The sequence below is a fragment of the Chelon labrosus genome, assembly GCF_963514085.1.
Source record: "Chelon labrosus genome assembly, chromosome: 9".
Lineage (NCBI taxonomy): Eukaryota > Metazoa > Chordata > Actinopteri > Mugiliformes > Mugilidae > Chelon > Chelon labrosus.
This window is the reverse complement of record NC_140359.1, coordinates 10,224,753-10,248,529: the sequence shown is the minus strand read 5'-3', so window position 1 is coordinate 10,248,529 and position 23,777 is coordinate 10,224,753. Positions and strand designations below refer to the sequence as shown.

At 40.6% G+C, this 23,777-nt stretch overlaps 2 protein-coding genes across 5 annotated transcripts; one reads left to right on the top strand and one right to left on the bottom strand.

Annotated features, from left to right (window-relative positions):
- Positions 1 to 553: 553 nt before the first annotated feature.
- On the bottom strand, positions 554 to 11,985 carry kdm2ba (lysine (K)-specific demethylase 2Ba). Of its 3 annotated transcripts, none has more exons than XM_084551622.1 (10): positions 11,478 to 11,984; positions 7,289 to 7,513; positions 6,952 to 7,095; positions 5,554 to 5,640; positions 4,885 to 5,163; positions 3,960 to 4,777; positions 3,645 to 3,808; positions 3,395 to 3,556; positions 3,011 to 3,229; positions 554 to 1,747 (listed from the first exon to the last, which is right to left on the bottom strand). In XM_084551622.1, the coding sequence occupies exons 1-10, from the start codon at positions 11,529 to 11,531 to the stop codon at positions 1,566 to 1,568; spliced, it is 2,334 nt and encodes a 777-aa protein (XP_084407748.1). In that variant the 5' UTR covers positions 11,532 to 11,984; the 3' UTR covers positions 554 to 1,565. The 3 variants fall into 3 exon arrangements, with proteins under 3 accessions (XP_084407748.1, XP_084407747.1, XP_084407749.1); XM_084551621.1 differs by having other exon boundaries at positions 4,885 to 5,172; positions 11,478 to 11,983; XM_084551623.1 differs by having other exon boundaries at positions 1,640 to 1,747; positions 3,115 to 3,229; positions 4,885 to 5,172; positions 11,478 to 11,985.
- Positions 11,986 to 15,231: 3,246 nt separating this feature from the next.
- LOC311492575 (calcium release-activated calcium channel protein 1-like) lies at positions 15,232 to 23,777 on the top strand. Of its 2 annotated transcripts, XM_084550882.1 has the most exons (3): positions 15,232 to 15,381; positions 15,452 to 15,580; positions 20,692 to 23,777. In XM_084550882.1, exons 2-3 carry the CDS (start codon positions 15,467 to 15,469, stop codon positions 21,238 to 21,240), a joined length of 663 nt encoding a protein of 220 aa, XP_084407008.1. In that variant the 5' UTR covers positions 15,232 to 15,381; positions 15,452 to 15,466; the 3' UTR covers positions 21,241 to 23,777. The 2 variants fall into 2 exon arrangements, with proteins under 2 accessions (XP_084407008.1, XP_084407007.1); XM_084550881.1 differs by having other exon boundaries at positions 15,232 to 15,580.

Genomic DNA, 23,777 nt, shown 5'->3' with positions numbered 1-23,777 from the left:
ATGCTCTACAAAAAAGATTACATTAAACCTTTGGCATATAAAGACAAAGTGGTAGTAGTTCCTAGTTTTTCTGGTATTTTACAGACGTAGATAAACAAAAATGTGATTATGATGTCTGATTGACTGATAACTGAAGTAATTGCTAAAACGGGATTTCTTTTTTTTTTTTTAGACCATAATAAGTGTTGCCCTTTATTTTTCTTCACATTGTGAGAATCAAATGGTTTAACAAATGGTTTAAATGCCTAGAGGACTCCCTGCCTCAATCTGTCAGGGATGTTTTGGAGGCAAAAGGAGGATTTACACAGTATTAGTGAGGTTACAGCTGCAGTGTTTTGACCTTTAAATTCTGTTTTATCCTCTGGAGATCATGAAGCCTTGTGCAAAATGTAATTTCACTGAGATGCTACTGATACTGCCATAACTGCTCTCACCCACCGAGGCCATGCAGACTGCTCCATTTTAAGGAGTGTCCACTCATGGTCGCTAAATGAACCGTCAATTTCAGTTCTATCACAATATGGCAAAGAGAAGAACCAGGACTCAATAATGATACAAATGAAATTCTTTTAATGCATATTAGCACTTCATATTTGGATTTACAAATATAAACATTATCACATTCACCTGAGGTGATATATTACAGCACAACACCCAAAATACAACACCTACAGTAGGGAGTATATTTTTTAAATGTATGCAAATTAGTTATTTGTAAAGGTCATAATTAAATGCTTATATAAACCAGTACAAAGAGCCAGATGTGTGGGGTTGGCCGCATTACAGAAAGTCAGAGTTGTTGACTGTGAACGTCCACTTCCTGCTACTGGACCCCACCAACTGGGTGATGCATCAGGCTCAGACAACCCTGAAAAATTAGTTGCACGCAGTATTTGACCGAGTTATGGGAGACATCTGTGCCAACTGAATAAATACAAACAGTAATAATAAAAAAGTCAATAAATTAATGTTGAAATCTGAAAACACCAAACCAAAACACTCCACTGTTCAAAGTATCAACATGAAAGGCATGAGGGTTTAACAGGAAATATCACTGAAATACATTCTAAATATTCAAAGTATTTATGATAATCTGTCAGATACTGCTGTACATGCTATTTCTGTCTGATACTGAAGTGACATCAATGTCAAAAGCAGAGATTTTGGCACATAACACCGTTACATGAAGTCAAACTGAAGGGGACAGTCTTCAGTTCATGTGCCGTACAGTCTGTGATACTCATCTCCTGAGACACTGAACTCATGAATTGATGCTGGTATAAAAATATGTTTTTCAATATTTAAAGAATAAAAATTATACACTCACTTAAAAGCACGTCTTAAAAAAAAAAAAAGTACTGTGTCAACAGAAATACATGCATTTCCTCTTTATCTGTCCAGTGAATGTTTGACAGCTCCTCATGTTAGATTCAAAGATTTCCATCCAGAACCTTCCTCTTTCTCTCTTCACTTTATTGTGACAGTGATTCAGAGACTCATCACAGGACCAGTTGTTCCATTAAGTGCAAAGACATTGTTTCAGTACTTTTTCCCCCGTTTATGAACTAGCTCGTCTTCTGCAGCAACTTGTCCTCTTTCAGTCTAAACGGTACGCTCACAGACATCTCTGCGATGAACCTTTCGCAGGCCGTCCTGGTCACCTGTTTGCAGAAGCGAAGGTCGATCTGACAGATGCTTCCGCAGCGCTTGAAAAAGTTCAGGGAATGGTCTGTGACTCGGTTACAAACTAAGAAGGAAACGGAGGACAATAATCAGATGTGGAATAGATTATCCAGTAAATTAATAACTGATTTAAAGTGACAGGGAGCTCGACGTTCACAGTTTACTTGAGCCCAACAAACAATGGCTACATTAACACAAACACTAGTATTTCATTAATAATCATGTGACCACCTCAATCAGAACAAACTGGCCTGATCAGAAGGAATTTTATATTGGACTGAGAAGGGTGGTGTAAACCTTTTGATAATCTGTTCAATAGGGCTTTATAATCACGAAAAATGCGTAATTTGTTTCTTTCTGAAAGGAATAAAATAAAATATTTTGGGTTGATTAGATGCTCCACAGCAGGCAGAAGCACCCTGTGTGCATGTGTTAAGGCATGTCAACACATTTATTTTATTGGATCAGTTTATTTAGTGTCCCCATCAGCTAGTGAGATTGAATTTGAGCTATTTTAGAATGACTTCAGTTTACTACAGGACAAGTGTCCTCAGTTATGATTTGACTTCTTCTGAGGACAGGGTGTGGGCGTATACAGTGCTTCTTCACAAGTTTTACAGAGTTACATTCTCTCGTGTTTATTTAGGTGGGGCATTTTATTTTTGTGATCTTCTGTTGTTCTGTCTGAGATCACTCTGACCTGAACAGAAGTCTAATGAGTATTTTTATTTATTTTAGAAAGTACTGGTATTCATATTGGTATGTAATTTCTTGGCTGAGCCCACAGTAGTGAAATAATTTAGTGAATAATATCAGATGTGATAAACTTTCAGTCCAATCTCATAAAACTAGTCCACAACCTTCCTCTGCAGTTACTACAGGAACACTCTGAGGATGAACAGACAGCAGGCATGTTAGCAGACAACCCGGTTTCATTTTCTATATTAACGGATTCATGAATGACAAATGTGCACAACCTTTTAACTCCTCTCCCTGCCTATCCAGGGGCCTCAAAATAGTTAACTGAGACAGCAGATGAAATTCTGAGAAAGGAATTATTTAGTTTGTCTTCGGGCTTAATAAAATAGGAATAGATCTTTTCAATGGAAGCCAAAAGCACTTTTCCTGTTACAAGTCTCCTCACTGATAAACTCCAAGCGAATGGCGACCTCTTGTGGTCACGATTTGTAACATGTGCTTATATAAACGGCAGAAGTGGGCTTTAATTCTGCAGTACTGTCCAAGTAAGAAAAAAATATGATTTCTTTTTTTAAGGCTCCTATTTGAAGCATCTAACTGCTGTAACTTTTGAGGTCCCTGACCTCACCTGATAGGTTGATTTCTGTGAGGGAGTCCCTGGTCGTGGTCCCTGCTGCAGTCAGCAGATTGACTGACTGGTCGTTGATATGGTTGCAGTAGCTCAGGTCTAACCTGGACAGCAAAGGCATCTGTCGACAGATGAGGCGCAAAGATGTGTCGGTGATGTCCAGGCCCGCCAGCCGCAGGTCCTCCACGTTCCTCAACTTGCAGCGGTTATCCAGTTGACCTGTTGGCCAAATACACAACATCCATTACTGTACTTTGTCAGCAGGTTTAGGACAGTCTAAAAGAATATATATATATGATAAGTTATGTGATGGGATGTATTCATACATTTAAGCATGGCGGGCAGGACCAAAGCCTCTGGGCAATGACTGTGCTTGGGTTTTACCTGGTCTGTTGTCTGTGGGGGGTGAGAGGAGGTCCCTCATCTGTGGGTCTTTGAGTCCCTCCACCCACTGGACATCCAGGGTACGCAGCAGAGGACAGCTGGAGGTGCAGAGTGCAGAGACAGCAGCCCAGGAACACCCTGATAGCTTTAACACTCGCAAACCTGAAAGACACAACGGTTCTTTGAAATACTGTTCCAGTACAAACAAAATGTCCATAGATCAAGAATCACTCGTAGCTGCAGTGGGTACCTGGCAATCTATTAATAAGCCAGCTTAATTGCTTCTTGGAAATGTTGGTCCAACTGAGGTCCAGGGAAAGTGGTTGTCGGCGGATAATCCCGCTTAGCATAAGAGGGGTGATGGAGGTGCACCGATTCAGATCGATCTTTGTCCAAAGTCTCTTATCGCAGCACCTAGTCACATAGAGAAGATTTTCATGTTACACTGTGAACGCGAGACAGTTAAAAATCAAGCTCCTCCTCTATTGTCTGAACAGTTTTTTTTCTTTCATTATGTTGAACATAACAATCTAAACACGCTATGTGAAGTGTTCTGTGTATTTACCATCTGTTCCACGTCTTGCAAACTCGCATGCAGACGCACAGCTCCTGGTGTGTGAGATAGCCAAATATCTTCATCCAGACCTCCCGCTGTATGACATGTGTTTTTCCATCTTTCAGAGGCAGTCTGTCAGGAGGTGGGCTTATAGGGGGCGGTCGAATGACGTGCCGCTCCATTTGGATACACTTTGGTGGTGAACGTGGGGGAACCGGCCGGTTGGTTGGGGTGCTCCTGTTGAAGCCTAATGGGGTGATCTGACTTGGATAGAAGTGGCGCAGCTCCCAAGGGGTCCCGTTCATCTCTTTGGTCTTGAGGTGGGCCCTCTGATCCCCAAGTTCATTACCATTGCGGAACAACCTCTTGGGTTCCTCGTTTTCAGTCTCTGGTTCCACCTTGAGGGGTTGCCGGTTCTCATTGGCCAGGCAGTCCTCTGTCTTCTGGATTTCCTGGTTCAGTGCTTTGCTCAGCTCTCGGCTCAGCTCTTTGTTTGGTAAGCGGCGCTTACGGCGAGCTTTAGGACGTGGACCTTTTTCCTGGGTCTCACTTCCGCCCTCGCTGCTAGGGCCGGCCTGTGGAGAGCTGCAGTGAGACTGGTCACTGTCTCCAATCGCTGTTTTAATGCAGGGATTCAAAAGGTCATTCTTGGAGTCTTTATAATCCCCGTCTTCTTCAGTGTCTCCAAAACGCCCTCTTCTCTCGGCGCTGCTTCGAAAGTGAGACTCTTTACCTTCTTCATAATCTTCCACATATGCATCATCGTCCTCCTCTTCTATCTTGATTTGGTGCAGAAGTTTGGAAAAGTAAGGATCCTCTGACTTTTCCTGGAGGACAAAATGGTATAAGAATTGCTTACATTACTTTGGTCTGGTACAAATGGAATTACTCCCAAATACTTGCGTCTATATTGTCTAAGAAATGACGGACAAACCTTTTTCCTCACACTGGGATCTGCTTCCTCATCATCATCAAACAGCTTCCTCTTCTTCCTCAGCTTGTCTTCGGGCCTGGGCCGGGGCAGGTTGCTAGGGGAGAGCAGCGGTGGCTGTCGGTGGAGAGGCTCCTCAGGTCTGTATCTGGGTGTCTCCTCTCTCTCTGGTCTCCTCTTGGCTGCAGAAGAAACGTCCCCCTCCTCCTTCACCGGCTTCTGTTCCCTCAGCAAAGAGCCAGGGAGGTTGGACGCGTACTTGAACCCTGGGCCCCTTTTTTGCTTCAATACCAGAGGGGACGAAAATTGCGAGACAACTTTATACCTTTAGCCTATCACGACGTGAAAAACCAGTTGCATACCTACGAGTGTCGCTAAGGTTTAATAAACTCATCTGTGACCAATACATAAAACACATTGTGTATCAGTGGCTTCCTGCTTCTGTCACATGTGAATGACTTTCACAAAAGCAAAAGCAGGAAGTGGTAAGCTGATCAACACACAAACTGAAACACTGAAAGCAAAAATAAAAGAGGAAAGTCACTGGAATTCTGAAGTTCTTCAGTAATAATACTTCTGTTGTTTTTCCCATTCTCTGAAAATACTTCCAAGACACACATTGCAAGCTGTAACTTAATTTAAATCCTGTGACTCACACATATTTGTACTCACTTTTCCACTTTTCCCAGCGTGGTTGCATTTGGGGCATTCCCAGCAGTTAGGGAGCTCATCGTTCACCACTCCTGACGCGTCGCTCACCTGATGCACCGACAGGGAAATGAGACGGATTTCAACCAGAACAACAAGCTTTAACGGACACAGTGTACAGTGTATCTTTAATACAAACAAGACAGGGGAAGTGAAAGCAACTGTGGTGACGTGTACTTCTTAGGCAGGTCAGCTCAATTTAACTTCAGCCATAGCTCTCTTACAGACTGTGGTTTTATGTGTTACAGAGAAAAGAGAAGTACAGATATGTAAAGATCCCAATAAAGCTTTAATATTCACTTTTGATATTGCTGTATGGGGTCCTAAATTTATTCTACAACACGATAACAACCAAACAAAACAACTGTAGATGTGTTTTGTTCCTTTTTTAAGGTTACATTTCAGAACTGCTGTTTGCATAGCGAACATTTATGTAAAGGGGTTTTTAAAATATGTTAGTATTTGTTGCTGCACTCATGTCTTTGGACTATCTCTTATGTCTTTCAAGTTTCCTCTCAGCAGGGAAAGTACCTACCCTGAAAAAAACTGTGTTCTAAGAAGTTCCTGCAGTGCACACACAAAACAAGGAGGAAACTTCTTAAGATTTATTGCAAAAAATGTTTCTATAGTCTGATATCACCTATAAAGAGCCGTCTTTACTCAGAATGACGACAAGTCTTTCAACATGTAGTATGACTCCCACAGAGGCCTGATCTCAGCATGACTGAGTGATTCAGGGATTACATCAAGAAATGTGTTAAGTTCCCTAATATGCTTTGGAACAAATTTCCCACTGTTTAGTATTTTAGTGAGGAGTAAACCTATGAGGATTAGTGCCATTTTAATTGCAAAGGGTTGTTGCCCTACATTTTCAGATGGCAATGCAGTTTCTAGGAAGTCAGCTGCTAAATAAAAACACAATACCTTGGGTGTTGCATGCAAAACAACAAGACACTGCATGCCTTGGTGTGAAAAACAGGTCTGACCAAGCCTATAGAAACAAATACTTCCTGCAACGTTCTCACATAACTGTTATGGACGGAGTGTGAGCTGCTTTAATCGTTTTTGTCTTCTGCTAAAAATGCCTTCGAGGCTTTATGCGGTGAGAGTCAAGTCCTCAAACATAATAGTGTCATAAAAACTTGTGAACCACACAAGAATGATGACTGTTCACTGATATATATACAACACTATTTCCACATCCAATTACCTTCAGTGACTACAATCCAAAATGACTAAGTCACTCACACAATGTTACAATGACCTGGGATCCTGGCACACTACTTTAACTCAATGAGTCACCGTGAGAATGACTCGACTAAGGTGGAGTTGTACAGCTGTTCCCACTCTGGCTCTCAGTACCTTAAGGCAGTTGGGATGGACGATCTCGTTGCAGATAGAGCACTCCATTAGCATAAAGTTGAACTTGTCCTCCTCGTCCTCCAGTGTGTCCTCCTTCCCTGCTTCTTTGCACACCACACACACAGCTGTGTGGGGCAGGACGGGCTGCATGCATCATAAACAAGCATAAAGGGCATGAATAAAAAAAACTTTGACATAATGATATTATGAGTTACCAGATTGTTTAACAGCTAATGCAAGCATGCAACTTTTAAAAATAAGATTCTTCACACTCGGCATAAAGATTCATACTTCCTTATGCATATTCCTACTTTCTACAAGTCTCCTTCTCACTCACCGCGATGCACTGTCTCATGATGCAGGACTGCTTCATGCGCCCCGGCCCACCAAACTTCTTCATGTCCTTACAAAAGTGACACTCTCCACATTCGGTCCGGAGGCACGCCTCACACTTTCGGCAGCGCGTCCTCCTGCGCCTGGCTCCAGACGAGCTGCGGTTGGACGGCAGCTTAACAGCTGACGTTGTCGCCATCTTGGGCTTTGGACGGTTGGCTGCCCGCTGCTGGAAGGCAGACGGTGAGATTAGATCAAGGTGGAAAAAATTAAAAGAGACTGTCAGTTTGTACTTGGAAATAAAAATGAATCTTAAAGCAAGATATTGGAGAAACACAGCATTGTCAGCTTACCTGTACAGAGCTACTGAAACATACAACCATCAGGCACAACTTTAAAAGTATTAACCCGTGAAACGAATAACATCAGTGATCTCATTATGATGTCATGCGCTTCTATGAAACACAGTTCTCGGCATTTCTTTGGAAGTTACTTAGACAAGGGGGTGTTGTTTCTTGCCGCTCATATCCTTGCACATTTTCCCTGCTTCTAAAACATCAGCCTTGAGGACAAAATGTTAACTGACTAATATATTCCACCCACTGACAGGTACCATGTCATGACATCAGCCCATGATATATGAACAACTTAGTTTGTTTACATTAGCCATAACAGGCCGGGGAGGTTGCTACTTGGCAATTACTGGGAAAATGATTATTTATTATAAGTTTCGTAATCAGTTAATTGGCTGATCATGAATTCAGTTCATTGTTTTGTTGATAAAATATTAAACAATAAACGCCACTTCTGATTTTCTCTGTGTAAGCTCATATGATCTCCTTTCTGTTCACTAAATCAGAAAGACAAACAGGAAGCAGTTTATTATATGCATGTCAACACAAGCATCAAGTTTTCACATTTAAGGAGCCGGACACAGCAAACGCTTGCAGTTGGTAAACCGACGGTCGGAGGCCAAATCATGTAAACATTTAAAAAAAGACAAAAATAGAAATCCTAAATATACGTTTGTAAATATTTTCGCATTCTTTTTTTTGTCTCTTCTCTGTTGCCAAGGCGGAGAAGAGACAAAGTCCTATGAAAACAAATCACAGACCATCACTGTGAGTCTTGTTCTGGCAGAAGAGGTTACCATGGCAACACATTTGCCTCGCTGGCGGCAACTCTTTGTGAGAGATGGGCAAAAATAATCTCACACGAGGTTGCTATAATTTACTGTGAGGCCGATTTATTTTATTCTCATTTTATATCTGATGAATATCCATCTATCTATCTATCTATCTATCTGTATAGATATATAGAGAGAGCGCAATTATCAGTTATAACTCACTTATTGCCGTTTATCAAATGGCATTCAAGTGCATTCTGGAAAAACAATGCCAGAGCACTATGGACAGGTGAAACAGGTAAAGCAAGGGAATATTCAGCAGGACATTCCTGGCTAACGATAATCTTGACTAATGCTTTAATGGAAAGGAGGAGAAACCAGTCCATCTCTCGGTGAATCATTCATAACAACGTGACAACAGCCCTCAACAACATGTTCCTTCATGTTCAAAACAAACTGTTCTTTAGCCCGTTCCCCTGGGAGCATTTTAGAATGACATGTTTGTCTAAAATAAAGAACCTTAATTTTTCTTTGAAATTGTATTTTTTGGATGTTCTTTACTTGCTGCTCTTCTAACATTTTTTTCCATCAATCAATCCGACTACCGCTGAATGGATTGTCAACATCACACACTGGTTCTCAGTTCAGCTGCGTCATAATTACCCTGACCTCATTTGACTGTCTCTTATTCCTAATATCACATACACCAATCAGCCATAACATTATGCCTGAGTGTAGGCACACCTTTTGCTGCCAAAACAGCCCTGACCCGTCGAGGCACTGACTCCAATAAACCTTTGTAGGTGCTGTGGTAACTGGCTCCAGTTAGCAGCAGGTCCTTTAACTACTGCAAGTTGCAATGTGGTACTCCATTGATCTGATTTGTTTGTTATGCTCAATTGTACTGAGATCTGGGGAATTTGTGGCAACACATTAAACTTGTCGTTGTGTTCTACAAACCATCCCTGACCCATTTTTGCTTGGAGTCAGAATACATTATCCTGCTCAAAGAGGCCACTGCCATCAGAGAATACCATTTCTTTGAAGGGGTGTACATGGTCTACAGCAATGCTTAGGTATGTGATATGTGTCATATCATAAGTAACATAAAACATAAATAGCACCGGGAAAATCCTACAAGAGCTGCTGTTTATCGATTGCTCAAATCTTTCCACTTGTGCGTTTTTCCTGCTTCTTAAACACCAGCTTTGAAGAAACAAAAGTTCATTTGCAGCCCAACCCACACACTGACAGGTGCCATGATGATGAGATAATCGGTGTCATTCACTTCACCCGTCAGTGGTCATAATGTTATGGCCAGTTTGCAGAGCCTCTGAGCAAATACAATCCATGCAGGGTTTCAATTACAACAACTAACTGGAATTTCCTCAGGACCCTGAACGCGTTCAGTCTTAACTCCGATCACATAAACAACCAAAGCTCTCTGAAGAGCACGGCCCCAAAAGCAACCATCAGCCGACTTGTCTTTAATGTAACTCTGTACTATAATATGTCAGGAATTCAGGCCTGAACAAAAACACGGCCTATATCCTGAGTGCGGCCCTCTGACTCAGCTTCAGCGTGGATTTCGGTAGGAGGAAGTCACAAGGCTCGTCATCTGCTGCTCATGTACAGTTGTCCCCCTAAACACAAGCATCAGCTACTGTCTGCAAAATACGCGACACAACAGACTAAATATCTGACCTGGTACTGTTGGTGGGTGCTGCGGTCGTAAACATTGTGTAAGCACAAAGATGTGGCACTTCTCGTGTTTCTGCTGAACTGTACAAGGGAAGTGTGTGCAACTTGGACTTGTGCAATACGCTCCGTTAGAAAGTGTGCAGTCTGCTGAAGATGCACATCATACCACAGATGAATTTACACTCACTTGCCAATTCATTAGGCACACTAGCGAAAAAACAAACGCATGCTGACATAACACTGCGGCATAAATCCCCCTCTGTGACTTTTCTAATGTTCAGTTTACCCTGAAACAGAGAAAGAAAGGTGGCAATTTACCTGTATGATCACTTCAGAGGAAGTACTTTGTGGTGCTGTTAAAACTGTATTGAATTACAAGTGTGTCTGTTATTTAACTTAGCCCTCATACTACAAGGGGGCTGTCAAAATAATAGGAACAGCCCTAACAAACTGCAGGCACCAGACTGAAAACACAGTTGAATCAACAGCTCTCTGAGTTATATTAAACAAATGCTGAATACCTTAACCTTCCTGAAGTCAAAGTTTATGCAGGGCTGTTATTTTAGAGTGGATTCGGTTACTCTTGTGTACCTAATGAACTGGCAAGTGAGTGTACAACCCCTAACATTGCATTTCCTTCCTGGCACACAACAACAGGACATAGCAGACTCAGCAAATCAGACATATTGTCAGGATTTAGAGGGGTCACTGTACCCCAGTTTTGGGAACAACTGGACTACCAAGCAACAGAGTAGGAGATCCACTTCATTGTTCCCTCTCCCCATCCCCCTTCCTCGGTGCCCGATTCAACATTTCGCCTAAAGCCGTCTTAAAGGCGCAGAGTGGTGGGACAAGTTTGGGAAATTAATTACAGCCCCTCTCAACGAGACAGGTTAGTGAGTAAATCACAGCTTTGGCCCAGTCTAAGGCTGTCTTAAAGCCAGCTAGCGGAGACTCTGTCAACTACTTTGTAACATGACTGGATGGAGATGGTTGAGAGGTGGTCAACACGAAACGGGTCAGTAGTGGCTAACATGATAGATGGTGTCCAGGAGGAGAGGACACGGTGTGTTTGGGCGGCCAGGGTATCAAATCTGACAAGAATCTCGAGTTTCATTTAACTACGTAGAGAACATTTAGAGGGGTTTGTCTCTAAAAACCCGTCTGACTGAAAAAAATAAGCTTTAAAAGACACCCTTCTCTACCCACCTAGATCCAGAGAAGAAGAAGAGCGGGTGAAAACCTAACGTTGACCTGAAGCGTGGGAAGAAATACGGTCACAAAAGCCTTTATTTCTCACGGTGGACTTTGATAAAAATACACATGAGCGCATAGAGGTTATATAATGAAGTGTAGGAGCTCGTACCTGCTCAGACTCTGAATCATATTCCTCATCGTCTCCGCTCAATGACAAGGCCATGACTCCCCTCGCTCATCGTTTGTGAACACTAGAGAAAAACTAACATGGCTGAACAAGGCTTCAGCTCACTCCCCCCTCCCTTCGCAACACATCGACACTAGCAACTGCTTGGTATGTTCAGGAACCATGGGGAAAACTAACTTCCTGATTACTTAACCCACTCACATAATTAAGGTGACGAAGCAAAAATGATATCGGTATTTATAGGTTTGTTCTAAATGTAAAAACGGTAAGTTTAGCTAAATAGTAGACATAAAAGTTTAAGTGATTTTCAGCCTCTCAAAACCCCGACACGAGCTGGCATGGTCGGCAACGGCTATTACGGTGTAAGTGAATGCACCGTCAATGTAACAGGAAGTGAAGATGAGCAGGTAAGGCAAGATGGCTCACTCCCACACACGTCCGTCTTTGCAGATTTTGTGGGCTGCGTGAGTCATTGGCACATCAAGTCCCCCAAAGGATTATTTGAGTTTATCAGACACTTTAACCACCAAGTGGGCTGTAGATTACTAAGCCGTTTCAACTACGCAGACATGCCACTAACTCATTTCACGTGACATTTTGTGCAATATGTTTGCCCCCCCCCCCCCCCAAATAAATAGCCTTGGTTTTAAGTACTAGTTGTTTTCCCTTTGAAGCACAACGTAAGTCACAGCAACCTCAGAAATAAGCTATGATTGGACATTTCTGAAAAAAATATATTTTTATTTTATTTGTTTGTTTATTTATTGATGATGTTACCTCTGAGGACCGAGAGGGACTTAACAATAAATACAAATACTTTTTTTTATAATAGCAATTATTTTACAGTCGTTGTTTCACAACAAGAAAGGGGTCAATAGCTTACTCAGGATTTTTATTATATAATTACGATGATACAACACTGACTTATGTAAAGTAACAGTGTGTTTGAAAATGTTTTGCTTTGGCGCCACCCAGCGTTCAAGCCTGCGGCATACTTTGTTTTTGTTTTGTTTTTTGCATATACTGTACACTATATTGCCAAAAGTATTCGCACATCTGCCCTTTGCAGCTATAACAGATTCAACTCTTCTGGGAAGGCTTTCCACAAGGTTTAGAAGTGTGTTTATGGATTTCATATGCATTGCACTTGGTGATGTATGGCTTGGATGCAGCTACTCGGCCATGGAAACCCATTCAATGAAGCTCTTTATGCACTGTTCTTGAGCTAATCTGAAGGCCACATGAAGTTTGGAGATCTGTAGAGATTGACTCTGCAGAAAGTTGGCGACCTCTGTGCACTATGGGCCTTAGCACCATCTGACCCAGCTCTGTCATTTTACGTGGCCTGCCACTTCGTGGCTGAGTTGCTGTCGTTCCCAGTCGCTTCCATTTTGTTATAATACCACTGACTGTTGACTGTGGAATATTTAGTAGCGAGGAAATTTCACGACTGGACTTGTTGCCTGAGAGCGACCCATTCTTTCACAAATGTTTGCAGAAGCAGTCTTTATGCCTAGGTGCTTGATTTAATACAAGCACCTAGGCATGATCATGGAAGTGATTGGAACACCTGAATTCAATTATTTGGATGGGTGAGTGAATACTTTTGGCAATATAGTGTACATCCTGTTTACCAGAAGGCTTTGAGATCGTTCTGACTTAGGGCTCCCACAGAAGCTTAAATCAATTCTATGATCACAAACTTTCAAATGATCAGATTGTGTAGGGACCGATTCACAAGTACACGACACATGAAATTAAAACATTTTCAAGGTTCTGTGGTCTGAAACACTGCTATAGCACACAAAGTCAAACATAACGTATCACTTATTTCACTTGGCTTTTCTTTTTTTTTAAGAAACAGATGATCTTCTTGTTTCTGATTCTCCTTCTGAGATGTTTTGTTCTTCTCTGTTTTAAGGTGCTGAAGGATAATTATGACAGCCTTGCAAACATGCTTCTGGTACTATGGGAGCTACAAATGGATGCCTGCTACATGTGGTGAAGAAAATACTCAGATTCTTTACTTACTTTACTGATGCCACACTCAACTAACTCAAAAGAGCTATATTCAAAACCTTACTTAAGTAAAAACATATTAGTTTTATCAGCAAACTGTATGCTGCATCAAATGTAAAAGCACTCATTTTGCAGTATTTTTTTCCTCTGTCTCTGTTTTACAATTACATATGATATTATTTGATTAATATTACTGCTCCATTCATGTGAATGTTGCATTTTATCGCTGTAGTTCTTTATGGTCAAGCTAATTTGAACTACTATATTTAGTGGAGGGTAGTTTAAACTAATTCAATCTTTATTTTGCTATTAAAAATGAAAAATCGGGGTATTAAAAATTGTATTCTGATAAGTAACTAGTATAAAGTTGTCAGAAAACATACAGCAGAGTATCAGGCCACTGATATGTCAGGCATAAAGCTGCATAACATGGAACTACCTTGATTAAATGCACTTTCTACCACTGCCGAATCTGAAATCTGTCGTATATGCTGCATGCATCAGTCCAAGGAATCCACAGAAGTGGTTGTATTGTTCATAATGTCACACCTTGTAGTCAGCAGAGTTGTGAACACATTCTAGGCTTGCAAAACTTCCTCACTAACGCTTTCAAGTGACAAAGGGATCTGCTGTAGCAGCACATTTGACGTATTCAAAAAGCGTTTAAAGGCGTTTCACCACTCATTCGAGTATCTTCTTCAGTTCTAGGGGACTGGTGGGAAGTTTCACTGTGGAGCCTATATCTAGGCTGTGCGATGGGGTCACCAGTGTCACCGATCGTGGCCAATCTCTACATGGAGGAGGTAGAGACCAGAGCCCTAAACTCCTTCACAGGAACCACCCTCCACCCACTGGTTCAGGCATGTGGATTGGGTCAAAATCAAGACACAGGAGGTGGAAGCTTTCATGCAGCATATCAATGCAGTGGACAGCAACATCAAGTTCACTCAGGAGGACATCAGAGGAGATAGTTTGGCCTTCCTGGACTGTCTGGTGCACGTGGAAGAAGACAGAAGCATTAGCATTGGAGTATATAGCAAAAACACACACACTGATCAGCATTTATTATTTGATTTCCACCACCCAATGGAACACCCCCAACGACAGGTAAGAATCTAACCGTTAATGGAAATTAGCTGCACTATTCTGTTTGTTAACAGAAACAAGTCAAGCAAGTTTCTGATAGGTCACCCACAGAGTTTCCAATTAAAACCTCAGACCTCCCACCAGTCCCTTACTTCTCAAGAAAACTGTGCAAGTCCAGTTGCCCTTTTTTAACGCTTTTTGGATATACCATGACCTGGATGACTGAGAACCTTCACAGACACATTTTAAGTAAGTTTAATTGTGCACAGAAGGACTCAGGCTCACGCTTACCTTTATTAGTATTATTATTATTAATGATAATAAATACATCTGCAATGAGTGTTTAAATGAAATAATTCTCACTATGTAGTTTGGTGCCCCTATTGTTGAAATAACAACTTTACTTTTGTAGATAGCAATGCCAAGAAATTTTAATGGCTTTTCAAATTAAAAGACACGTTAAAAATATATAAAAGTATATATTTAAATAATCAAATTATGTATTTGGGAGAAGGAAGATACCATGAATTGACCCTCATGACGAAGAGTCTATTACTGGCGCAAGGAGAGGGGGGAACTAGCTGCTGCAGCGCCATAGCTCAGCGTCCGTGAAGAGCATTGGATTGTGGGTAGTTAGCTTGTGTTTCCTGATAGACTCTTACAGTCAGCTGTTGCGGGAAAGTTTTGACATAGTTTGTTAGCTTTGTAGCCATTGTTTTTAGATGCTTTGTTTCATTGGAACCACATTTCCCGTGTTTCATCTGTCATCGAGCACCGTTCTGTAAATATTTAACGTTACATATTTTTATATATTTATATATATATATATTTATATATATAAAAAATTACAGGTATCAACTTTCGGAATGAGTTTGAACGAGCACTCCATGCAGGCTCTGTCATGGAGAAAGCTATACTTGAGTCGGGCCAAATTAAAAGCGACCAGCCGCACCTCAGCGCTTCTGTCGGGCTTCGCTATGGTAAGTTATTGACTTTTAACACGGATCCCAGCGCTGCTGCATTAATGCACGCTCGACGACACAGGCCGTCGATGTGAGATACTTGACGTTATGTGACGCAGATGAGTGCTGTGGCGTTCACGGGCCTGATGACATACTGTGCATTGACATTTGACATAAACCAAAATTTTATTGCCATAAGGAGAATTTAGCGAGCCAAACGGACCGAAACAAAAGTAGCAGTAACGAGAAGCAGGCAAATCCGCTCGTCAGTCATGTGTGTGACTTCACACAACATCTCGTGTAAAGCTGATAGTGGGTGCAACAAGTGAAAACCAACACACACAGGGCTCGCCTTCACACGCCCTCAAGTCCTGGCTTTTTCCGCCACAAGTAGACCGCAGAGCAGCACTAACAGAAAACAATCTCAATATGTTTTAATAGTAGCAGTAAATCTGTTTTTAAAGCTCAATTAAATCTCTTGAAAATCATGTGTTTTTATTTTATTATATTTTTACATATTTTTTTTACATTTTGATTTGATATACAACTACCTGTGAATGCATTAGGCAGGCCAGGCCAGCAGTACACCTGAGGAAATAAACACATTCTAATATAACACTAAATCTTGACTTCCTGTAGGTTATGGTGTTTAGTTTAGTTTAGTTTCACACACACACACACACACACAAAGATAAAAAATAGATAAGAAAGATAACAAACTGTTACTATGATATGTTAATGTTGGCAAGATTGGGTGCCTAAATACAATCTTTTCACCTCATATGAGAAGGTACGGTAATCTAAACAGGTTTTCAGATTAATTGGGAGTGTGTTCCATGTTTTTATTGCTTTAAAGGAGAAGACTGATTGAGCAAATGCTGTGCCTCGAAAGGGCATGCTACAGTTCCCGCTTATGGTGGACCTGGTAGTTCTACCCATTTTTCGAGCACAGGGCTGGACAAATCTTCTCAAAGGTGGAGGTGCAGCATTATGAATGATTTTGTGTACATTATTAAATGATCAAAATTGAGTAAATTGTGTTTAGGGAGTATGTCACAGATATGAGACTGGAGTGGTTTTCTGTCTAAGATTTAGATGTAATTGGTTTCAGAGCAGTCATATTTTCCTGTGACCATACTGGAATGCAGTAAAGGAGATATGAAAAGAACAGTGCATTAAGGTATGTCTTAGATGCATCTACTGTTAAAGCGTTTCTAATAAATCTAAAATTAGCTAGGCTGTATATGTAGACATAGCTTTTTAATGTGTTTTTTAAAGCGAAGTGTTGGGTCTTGAGTGACTCCTAAGTATTTAACCTTATTAACATTTTGCAATTCCTTTCCATCCACATAAATGTGTGGAAAAGTGCTTTGTCTGTATTTATTATAAAAAAACATAGTAACAGTTTTCTCAGTGTCAAGTGTAAGGCATGACTTCGTAAGCCACTCTGAGACTTTATGCATGGTGGCTGTCAGCTTGGCAGCAACTTTTTTGGGGCCTTTATCGTGTACATAAAGGACGGTGTTGTCAGCATACATCAAGATTTCCACACCATCGCAGACTGATGTAAGATTATTGATGTAGGTACTGAACAACACCGGCCCTAAGATGGAACCATGTGGTACCCCCATAGCACAGGCTCTTAATGGCGATATTTTGTCTTTTATCCAAACACATTGAGAGTGGTCAGATAAATAAGACTCAAACCAGTTTAACACATTTGTGGATAGATTGAATTGTATGAGCTTAGAGAGAAGCACAGAGTGGTTAACAGTGTCAAATGCCTTACGCAGATCTAAGAATACAGCGCCCACCACCTCTCCCTTGTCAAGACTGGACTTAATGACTTCAGTAAAGTAACAACATGCTGTTTCAGTTGAATGATTTGTTCTAAAACCAAACTGCATAGGATGTAATAAGTTTTCTGAATTTAGGTGGGCTAGCAATTGTTCAGCTGCCACCTTTTCAATCACTTTTGAGACAGCAGGAAGTATACTGATGGGTCTATAATTACTGACTTCCTGTTTGTCACGAGATTTGTAGATGGGAGTTACAATAGCTGTTTTTAGTACACCAGGGAAGATACTTTCCTCCAGTGATTGGTTTATAATGTTGGTGATCAGGGGGATAAGACGTCTTTATATTTCTTTAATAGGTATGTATCAAGCCCCCAAATATATTTTGCTTTTGAGTTTGATACTGCAGAGAGAATTTTATTTACATTAACATTTTTACATCTCTGGGTGATTTTCCAGAGATTTGATCTATACTTTTCCAAAGCAATTTGGTGTTACCTTTAGCTTGTACTATAATATCAAGGAAAAAGTTTGCTTTAGCTTTCCTAAGTTGCCCTATTACTTTATTCCTAAGGCCTTTAAATATGGAGCGATCAGATTCAAGCCCTGATTTTAATGATTTTTTTTAAGGGCTGCATCCCTTTTTTTAATTAACTGACTGGATATTAGTCATTATTAGTTTCAAATATCGAGAGCTGTTGATTCAGCTGTGTTTGCATTTTAGAGGCTGTGGTTTGTAGTGCTATTGAATTGTGTTGTTTCACTTTGACAACCACATTCTAGTCAGTGGGCAGTGTTTAATAAGAAAAAAAATACTTATGTTTAATTCAATCCAGTTTAACAGCACCACAAACCAGCTGAATTAACACATTGCACCTAATGTTTTGTCAAGTGTATGTAAGTGTATTTTCATCCGAGGGTTGAAGTGCATCTTTAGTTCAGTCAGCAGCATACATGCTTTCTAATGGAGAATATTGAACAAGCCTCAGTTGCACCTCTTATCTACTGAACAGATATATACACTGCCTGGCCAAAAAAAAAAGTCACCACTTGGATTTAACTAAGCAAATAGGTACGAGCCTCCTATTGGATAATTACAGCGTAGGCGATTATCTTTCAGCTTGCAACGAGTTATTTAACCCCAACTGATGCAATGAGTAGCTTTCCATTTCTTAAACAACCATGCTGAAAGACACATCCCGTGGTCATGGAAAAGATGTTAGTCTGTTTGAGAAGGGTCAAATCATTGGCATGCATCAAGCAGAGAAAACATCTAAGGAGATTGAAGAAACTACTAAAATTGGGTTAAGAACTGTCCAATGCATTAGAAGAAATGCGGTCGAAAAAAAATCCTGCATGATTGAAACGTTTAGTGGAATCACAAAAACAAAAATAGAACTCAGGGCTCCGTTTAATAGTTAAAGTAAGAGCATGTCCATACGTACATACGTGCGAAGGGAACTCAAGGGATTGGGACTGAACAGCTGTGTAGCCTTAAGAAAACCACTAATCAGTGAGGCTAACTAGAAAAAAGGCTTCAATTTGCTAGGGAGCATAAAGATTGGACACTGGAGCAATGGAAGAAGGTCATGTGGTCTGATGAGTCCAGATTTACCCTGTTCCAGAGTGATGGGGGCATCAGGGTAAGAAGAGAGGCAGATGAAGTGATGCACCCATCATGCCTAGTACCTACTGTACAAGCCTGTGGGGGCAGTGCTATGATCTGGGATTGCTGGGGTATATACACTGTCTGGCCAAAAAAAGTCGCCACAAGTTATTTAACCCCAACTGATGCAATGAGTAGCTTCTCGTTTCTTAAACAACCATATCTAAAGACACATCCCGTGGTCATGGAAAAGATGTTAGTCTGTTTGAGAAGGATCCAATCATTGGCATGCATCAAGCAGAGAAAACATCTAAGGAGATTGGAGAAACTACTAAAATTGGGTTAAGAACTGTCCAATGCATTATTAAAAACTGGAAGGATAGTAGGGAACCAGCGCATCAGGGTAAGAAGAGAGGTAGATGAAGTGATGCACCTATCATGCCTAGTGCCTACTGTACAAGCCTGTGAGGGGCAGTGCTATGATCTGGGGTTGCTGCAGTTCTAGGGTTCAGGTCTAGGTTCAACAACATTATTGTTGTCCACATTTTCCCTGATGACTCGGGGATATTCCAAGATGATAATGCCAAGATTTATGGGGCTCAAACTGTGGTTCAGGGTGCATGTGACATCATTTTCACACATGAAAGAAGGCTGGAGAAGGCTTTGCTCAGTGGTCAGATTCTCCCATAATCAATACAAGATCTTGGTGAAAAATGAATGCAATACTGGATGAAAATAAATCTTGTGACATTGCAGAAGCTTCCCGAAACAATGTCACAGCGAATGCGTGCTGTAATAAAAGCTAAAGGCGGTCCATTAGAGCATTTCATCAATTGAAGAGTATTTCTTATTTTTTTAAATAACCACATACAGCCAGTTCTTGCATACTTAGGATCTGCATGTGCATGTATAGTAAGTAGTTGTAATAATATCTGCACTTCTACTGTTGACTTTAAGCTGCCATTTATACATCTTGGAATAAAAAGGCATAGATTTTTATTGTTACATTTGGTTAACTCATATACTGTACATGACCATCTTATCTATATGGAAAAAAAACATGTGCACACAGGCGAGTTTACCCTCAAAGAGACCTATGTTTGCTCTTGGTTCACGTGATGGAAAGCACTACTTTATGCACTGTAGTCATAGTGGATGTAGACAGTACTGTATACAGTAACAGTTGCACTTACTGTGTTACTGATGAGGCCTGGGTCGAATCCCTTTAAGATATGTGATGTGATGTGTCACTTCCACAGTTGTCTGTTTATACTCAACCATTAGATGGAGCACTGTAGATTTTTAGTCATGCATTAGTACAACTATAATTCCAAAATGTGTGCATCGAGCCCTATGATTCTCTTTCATCATAGTGATTCTGATGCCTCATCTTAGTATCAGACATAGGCCATTGCTATCTTTTTCACCACACCTTCCTGCGAGGAACTCATTTGAATCTTTAAACGTAAGATAGGAGGGAGTTAGTTGTAGCAGCTGCCACCAACGGCTGAGTAGTGCTGCTAATAACCGACCTGGCTGTCCAACAGTGCAACAGATTTAAAAACACAGATGAAAAATTGAGCAGCTTCATCACTGTATATATTCCTTGAGCTGCTATCACTACTGATATGATCCATCATCAGACCGGCACTACCTGTAATATCAGTTTATGAATACAAATGTAAACAGCGTTGAAGTGTTTAAATGTTCTTGTTTGATTTTCCCAGGTTGCCATGGTAGAGGTACAGCTGGAGCGGGATCATAAGTATCCTCCAGGGCTGCTGATAGCTTTCAGTGCCTGTACCACAGTTCTGGTAGCAGTGCATCTCTTTGCCCTCATGATCAGCACCTGCATCCTCCCTAATCTGGAGGCCGTCAGCAATGTTCACAACCTCAACTCTGTGAACGAGTCTCCCCATGAGCGCATGCACCGCTACATCGAACTGGCCTGGGCGTTCTCCACAGTCATCGGGACCCTCCTGTTCCTGACGGAGGTGATGCTCTTGTGCTGGGTCAAGTTCCTGCCCCTCGACAGCAAGGCGGAATCGAGCAACGGCACCATAAGTTCTGGGGAGGCCGCAGCCATTGCTTCCACCTGCATCATGGTGCCATTTGGAATTGTTTTTATTATGTTCGCCGTTCACTTTTACCGCACGCTCGTCAGTCATAAAACGGACCGGCAGATCCGGGAGCTGGAGCAAGTCATTCGGCTCCAGAACCAGCTGGAACACAGGGCTGAGAATGACGACTTGAAGGCGGCTGCCCATTACCCCTGACTACAGCCAATGAGCACAAAACAGCAAAGACATTAAGATGCGCCTTCATTGTGAAGCTTTAATTTTGTATTTGTCAAACGCAATTGGATGCTTTTATTTGTCTGTTGACTGTCGCGCTTTTTAGTCCACTTTTGAATATTGCATGTTCACGGACCTCTGCATGTTACTTGTAGTAGTTTGTTACAGTTTTACTTTTAGGTCACTGGTAATTCTTTTACTCTCAGCCACTGATATTTCTGTGACTTGTATTATGGCATACCATCATATCATTAACATTTCTCTAGGGTTATAATCACTGAAGGATATCATGTGGACACTTGAGCTTAAACTGGGTGATTTTTTTTTTATTAGAGCAAGCGCCACATCGGCTCAAATCAGTGATAACGAGCACATTTAAGGTGCACTTCCTTGTTTGAAAATGAACAAGACCGGATGTTCATTTCAGTATTTCCACTTGAATGAAGTCTAAGATGAATCGTCTGTCTATTTCAAGTATAAAAAGTCACTGCTTCAGTTAGGTCTTCTATGCTGGAGATGGTGGTAAAAACCCCCACGAGTAGTATATAGTATATATATAGTTTTTGATGGATTGCCTCTGTGGTTCTAATGTTTGTTTGGCTCTAAATTAGACTTTATGGAAATAATACAAAGCCTTAATTATCAACACAGGTGTTCACATTGACCAAAGTGATTGAACAAGCAGCGTCCTTTTTCTAATTCACCAGGCCTCAGTTTTCTGCTCTGTTTGGCACATACTAGTCCACACTCACTGAACTGAATGTTACTTAGCTTAACTTTCTGTTTTGCCCTAGAGAACAGTTGACCTTCAACAAAGAGTCATCCAGCTACCAGAGGGTTCTTACCCTTTGTTAACTCCCACCTTCCTGTGTTACAGTTGTTAGACAACAACAAATGCCAGTAAAACGTTGAAAACATGTCGATTTAGTTAGCATTGAAACTCGTAATTGTGATTCGAAAAAGGGGGAATTGTACTTTCAATGCGTGAATACAGCAGAGGACTTAACCGTACGCCAAAAAAAAATGGACAAAAGAATGGGAGTTTTTCGAACGTCAGCCAAAGTTAGCACAGATGCTAACATTAGCTTTTCATATTACCTCTAGAATTTATAATCGCAGGCCTTTCAATGGGAATACATGGCTATTGTTTATGTAACCTAGCAACAGTAACTTGGAGTCATTATATTTTTTTGGATTGTGTCAGATCTACTTTTCATTTGCGGAGCCAAGATTCTTCTTCTCTTGAGGAGAACTGTTTTCATGATCCCAACTTTTAAAGAGTTCCAAATATCTGTATTTATATAAAACCGTTTAAGTTAACTGTGTTTGTGTGCAATCTGCGGAAGTAGAACACTTAAAAAATGTGTTAAAATGTTTTAAGTGCTTTTAACCAAAATGTGTTATCATGATACACATATTCTTATCTGAAGGTTTCACTGGCAGTCAAAAGGAGTTTTTGAGGGCAGCATGGTGAGCCTGTTTCTGTGTTTCAGACTTATTTTTCTACCTTCAAAAAATGTCGTAAACTTTTCTTGCATCGCTTTTGCCAATCAAACCAAACGGATACTGGTGTTGAATAAGTGAATGTATTATTACAAAGCATGAACATATTGAAAATGTTGTGTACACGTTTGTATGTTGTTTTTTTCATAGTTTACAAGCTTAAGCATGCTCACACCATTTGTTCGTTTTTTAAGTGTGGAGAAGAATTTGTGTTCTTTATGTGCTGTGGCATATTGCTAGATTATTTTGCTATGGTTTGACAGTTTTCTGATGTGTAATGTTGATACTGTACATGTGAGAGTGCCATGACCACATTTTTATATCACTGTATTATATCCCAGACTATTAATCCCTCAGTGTCTCTGTGACACAAGAAATTTTAAATATTTGACAAAATACAATTTTTTTTATTTAGGCTTTTGGCCATGATTTTGGATTATATCTGGATTTTGTTACATACTGTGTTTATATCAAGGAAATACTGTAACATTATCGCTGTATCAGTGGCACATGGTTCATACCAAGTCAACAACTGTAGCTGATCAAATCTGAGTTCAAATTGTTCTGAGCACACGGGGAACATCCCCGTGACAAATAGCAGAAAACAAAGATGGTTAATAACTTATTAAAAAAGTCATGTTGATTGTGTTTCCTTAAGACTTTTTACAGGAAATTAAATGAACTTTTTTATTTTTTTTTTCATTCAAGTGCATAATGTGAGTCTCTTCTTAGGGGAAGTACCACATGCGCCTTCTTTAAAAACAGAACGATGCAAGTAAGGCGTGTTACTTTGGTTCATTATTGTGGTTTATTTATTTAACCAAGTGAATGTTACTGTACATAGAGAAATCCCGCTGTAAATGCTTTAAAGTGGATTTTCTGAAAATAATGTATTGTATGTTCTGCTTATGTTGGGTGTTTGTAACTCATGACGCATGTAGCTTTTCGACCTGGAAAGAGTCAACCGAATGTTTTTGTTGCCACTTTGAAAATAAATAAAAAAACATTTGACATGA

Excerpts from the sequence above, each read along its gene's own strand:
- LOC311492575 (XM_084550882.1), top strand. The coding sequence starts at position 15,467 with ATGAGTTTGAACGAGCACTCCATGCAGGCTCTGTCATGGAGAAAGCTA. Across the intron at positions 15,581-20,691 it reads TTCTGTCGGGCTTCGCTATG|GTTGCCATGGTAGAGGTACA; the intron begins GTAAGTTATTGA and ends TGATTTTCCCAG.
- kdm2ba (XM_084551621.1), bottom strand. The coding sequence starts at position 11,531 with ATGGCCTTGTCATTGAGCGGAGACGATGAGGAATATGATTCAGAGTCT. Across the intron at positions 5,173-5,553 it reads ACGCTGGGAAAAGTGGAAAA|GTATTGAAGCAAAAAAGGGG; the intron begins GTGAGTACAAAT and ends TCGTCCCCTCTG. Across the intron at positions 3,230-3,394 it reads CCCCACAGACAACAGACCAG|GTCAACTGGATAACCGCTGC; the intron begins GTAAAACCCAAG and ends TTTGGCCAACAG.